Genomic DNA, 4,281 nt, shown 5'->3' on the forward strand with positions numbered 1-4,281 from the left:
CCCCATTTAGCTAAGCAGCCAGGCTTGCAGAATGTCCACCTACACATGTAGATTCATCAACAAGAGCAAACGCAATGCCTAGCCATGTGTGAGGGGTCCACCTTGGCACACGCCGGCATCTGCATCCACCAAAGCAAGTGGCAGAGGTCTATTTTCAGGAGTTTTAGCAAAACTATATATTATTCCCTAAACGTAGGCTCCCCCAAAGTCAGGGACAGGGGTGGTAGCTCAGTAAGGGTTTAGAGCCCTAAACTGTTCTTACTTGCCGCTGCTTGCAACCGAAATACATACACCCTGTCCGCTTCCCTGCTCTGCATGCCCAGCGCCAGGGTGTGAGCACAAGCTAGCATGTTTAATCACATATATTTATATATATGTGCATATAAATATATATATATAGTGGAGCGTGCAAGAGAGCTTTAGGTTGAGTGCATAAGTTTATTGTGTGCTGATAATTCAGAGTGGTGATAACGGCATAACGTTGTTCTGACAACCTGGTTGGGGAGCAGCTGTGAATTTTGGGAGGATTCGGGACCCCTGTCTGTGAAATGACGGAGGAGGAGGCGGTGTGCTTGGCTCGGGGTGCATGCTCTCTCTGTACAGTGTATGTATTTCAACCCAGCGTGGTCCATTTATACATCACACATGACCCGACATAAAGTCCTTCTTGCGCATGAATTATATTCCCCAGCAGCTTATAAGAAAACATGGTTTTTTTAAGCATCTCTGCTAGAAAGTCGCTGGCGCAGAGCCCCGTAGAGAATAGTACGGCTGCAGCGCTCTCGGTTAACGCTAAAATACTTTGACCACAGGCGGGGACCAGACAGCAGCTGAGCTCAAAAGTGACAAACTCCCGTCCATCAATGACTTGGACAGCATTTTTGGCCCCGTGCCCTCCCCCAAGTCTGCTGCTGTTAATGCAGAAGACAAGTGGGTCAATTTTTCGGATCAATCTCCGGAAAACACGACTCCGGAGTTGGTGCCCCAGGAAAAAGCGGGGTCCCCATCGGCGGCAGCGGGCAGCCCGGCCAATGCTCCAGCAGCCGAGCCCTCCCGCCCGGTCCCCTCGCCGCTCCACCTGGAAGAGGTTCACAAGAAGTTTTCTGAGCAGCCTCACCTTAAGGATGATAACTTGGAGCCGGTTGCCTCTCCCAAAGATTTTGGGCTGGGACAAAGAGCGACCCCGCCTCCCCCTCCACCACCCACCTACCGGACGGTGGTCTCCTCACCTGGACCGGGCGCCAGCAGCGGCACAGGAAGCACCAGCGGTATGTCCTGCGGCGTTGGGTGTGCTTTGGTGTGGCCGTGACCGCATCCGCCATCCCCTCCTGCCTGGTTGCGCCTGTGCTCCCACCCAGCCGTCTCGTGCTTCCACGTCCAGCGTCTGCCCTCAGCCTCCTGTGTCCTCTTCCCCGCTCCTTGCTGCGTGTCTGATGGTCGGATGGGTCTGACAGCTTTCCCCCAGAGCTTCTGTGAGCTGCTCTTCCCTTCTCCGCTACACACACAACCCCCCAGTCGCAAGATTTGACAGAGGATTGCCATTGCAGCAGCTCCGTCCTCAGTAGGCTTCAGAGTGAACGTAGGTGGAAACAGTTCTAGTAAACAATCTGAGCAAGTCTCGGAACGAGGGGAGTTTATAAATCTGTTGCAGACAAACTGGTGACCCCACACCATCACTCAAGACCTGCCCAGACCAAGTAACGGGCAGCTCAGGGGTGGCAGGGGTCTGAATGGTACTTGGTTCCTCTCGGCTGTGAGTGTGTGCGTGCCCAGCCCGGTCTGGAGAAATACTTCGAGGGTGAACCTCTCCCAAGGATAGAACCCAATGGGCTTGTCTGGCACATGCTGGCTGCCTGGCTTCACCTACTTAATTATACATGTCCGTTAGGGCAAACGAGCCGTCAGAGCTCTGCTTACACAAGCTCTCCCCTAGCACCTGAGAGGGTGCAACATGAGGATGTTATTTGAGGGACTTATTGTCCTGGTGCAGCCATGACGTGCAATTCCTTGTCCCCACCAGCCTCTGTGCTCCAGTCCTGCATCCATGAGAATTATTTTGGAGAGCATTGCCCCTGCAGAGCCTTGCAGGCACCTCCACCCATGCTGGCAGTGGTGGGAGATGATGGGTGTGTTGGGTACTCCCCAGCCCCATGCCCCACTGCTGTCACCAGCCTCATGTGAGCTTGAAAGCTGTGCCATCTGCTTTTGGGGGTTTGCCACTTCTGAGGGGGTGTGGAGGGCTGCTGGGGGTGTCTCCCCAGGCCTGACTGTTGCTGGAAGTGTGGCTTTGCTTCAGTGGTGGTGGCTTTTCCATGTTGGCTCGGTGAGGTGGCTGGAGGGTGGGTGGGTGAGTGGAGGTCCACGCATGGGCTGCAGCATCTGGCTGCCAGTGGCACTGGTTGGAACTGAGACTTCTCCGGGAGATCGGCAGGGACAGGCAAGCTTTTTCCTGCACTGCTCTCCACCCTGATGCCAATGGATTAACTGCCTTGCCTGAGTAGAGATCTGTAGGATGGGGACATGTTGGTGGCTCCATATGTGGGGATGGATGGAGAAACCCCACTAATGTGTCTCTTCCCCTGGAATTATCTCTTGTTTCCACTCATCGTGCTGTACAGCCCACTGACACCTCGGCCTTATGCAGCCCGGCGCAGGACAACAAGCTGTGAAAACGCAGAGAATGAAGATCGGCACGTAAAAGCTGTGACCATCTTCAGAAAGCTGCAGTGCTTGGGGTGCAGATCCAGCACTCCTGCCCTCTCCACCTTTCCAAGGTCCCTGTCAACCCTAGGGGTCTCTGGCTGTGGGATGCTGTGGGGCAGAGCCAGTCCAGGACACCTTCCTGCCCTCACATCCCGAGGACACTGCTGTATTTTTTTGCTACAGAACATATCCAGAGGTACATGGGTCTTCCAGAGACCTTAAATACCTGGAGAATAAACTTCCTGGGATGAAAGCTGGTGTCCGGCAGGGCTTTGGTTGGCTGGTGGCCACTCCTGAGCCGGGGACAAGACCCTCGAGGTCTCCATCTTGTGATGCTCGTCCGGTGCTATTAGGCTACTTCCCTGGTTCCTGTTTTGTCAGGCTTTTATTGGCATAAGGAAGGAAAAATTCACACTCTACTTCCCAAGTTTGGCTTCTAAATAAAAATAGCTTGAATTTCAGAGATGAGCAATGGAATGGCAAGGATTTACTGTCTCTAAACAAGCCCATCTTTTGTCTTAGCCATCTGACATTTACACCTGAGTCCAAGTTTTATATATCTAGCTTTGGTATTTCCTTAATCTGAGCTCTTAGCCATAAGACTTAGTAAAACGATTCTCTTGTAATTGGAGAAAAATAAAGCAAAATGCATCATCTTATCACCACGAGCAGCACACGCTGCTGTGCTCCATGGAGGCTGGTAGCAAACGCCAGCTCAGCTGTCTTGCAAAATGGGGTCTGCGTGCCCCCCTCGCTCCTGCTGCCCCTTTTGTCCCGGTGCAATCCCCAGCTGCTCTGTACAGCACCAGTTACTGCTGAAAAAAAAACCCCAGAAGGGATTTCTGTACATGGAGAAAGCGTCTGCTGGGTACTTGGTATTTATTCTCTTGAATATCTGTTAAATTTGCTGTTTGATTGCAGAAAGTCCCCAGTTGCAACAAGGCAGCAGCCCCTGGGGACCCCAATGATAGCTCCCTCTTGTTCCCTGAAACTCTTCCAGAGGGCTGGGATGGTGCTCCCAGCAAACCTGATAACCTTGCTTTTCCACCCTTCCTCGTCTTTGCTTGGACAAAGCTTTGCCCTCTCACCCCTTATTCCTGTGGCTGGGACCGAGCTCGTGGAGCCCTGGGAGCTGCAGCATCGGCACCAGCTGCTCCAGGGGTTAAACTTATCACGTTGTTTTTCTCCTGCCCACATTGCTGGATTACGTGTAAAGCCATGAGTCTTTACAAGATAACAATTTTGCGCTGTGCTCCTGGCCCAGGGAGCCGGGACGGGCAGCCTCTGTGAGAAACACGTTGGCATCAGCCATCCTGAAAAGCTCTTTTTCCGTGCAAAGCTGCTGGCGTGGAGCAGCGGTCGAGGAGATCCTGTGCAGGGCACCCGTGCGGAGATCCCTTCATGGCGAGATGGGGCACCGGTGGGCACAGAGGTCTGGGGGGCAGCCACGGGGCCCAGGCTGCGGCACGCTCACAGCTCCCATTTGTTGCAGGTTCCTCATCCCCGGCTCGTCCCGGCACACCACTGGCCGCCTGCGGCACCCCTCCTCCACCACCACCCCCGCCCCCCTCCCGGCCT

General features: G+C 54.0%; 1 protein-coding gene across 1 annotated transcript in view; it reads left to right on the forward strand.

The window, feature by feature from the left end:
* SGIP1 (SH3-domain GRB2-like (endophilin) interacting protein 1) overlaps positions 1 to 4,281 on the forward strand; it is a gene marked incomplete at its 5' end in the record, with an annotated part of 33,965 nt that overhangs the window by 16,262 nt on the left and 13,422 nt on the right. Inside the window, 2 exons of the mRNA XM_010151636.1 lie at positions 813 to 1,268; positions 4,196 to 4,277. Of these exons, the coding sequence (XP_010149938.1) occupies positions 813 to 1,268; positions 4,196 to 4,277 (538 nt within the window). The remainder of the gene's footprint in view (positions 1 to 812; positions 1,269 to 4,195; positions 4,278 to 4,281) is intronic.

Source organism: Eurypyga helias, unplaced genomic scaffold (assembly GCF_000690775.1).
Source record: "Eurypyga helias isolate BGI_N326 unplaced genomic scaffold, ASM69077v1 scaffold36255, whole genome shotgun sequence".
NCBI classification, from domain to species: Eukaryota; Metazoa; Chordata; class Aves; order Eurypygiformes; family Eurypygidae; genus Eurypyga; species Eurypyga helias.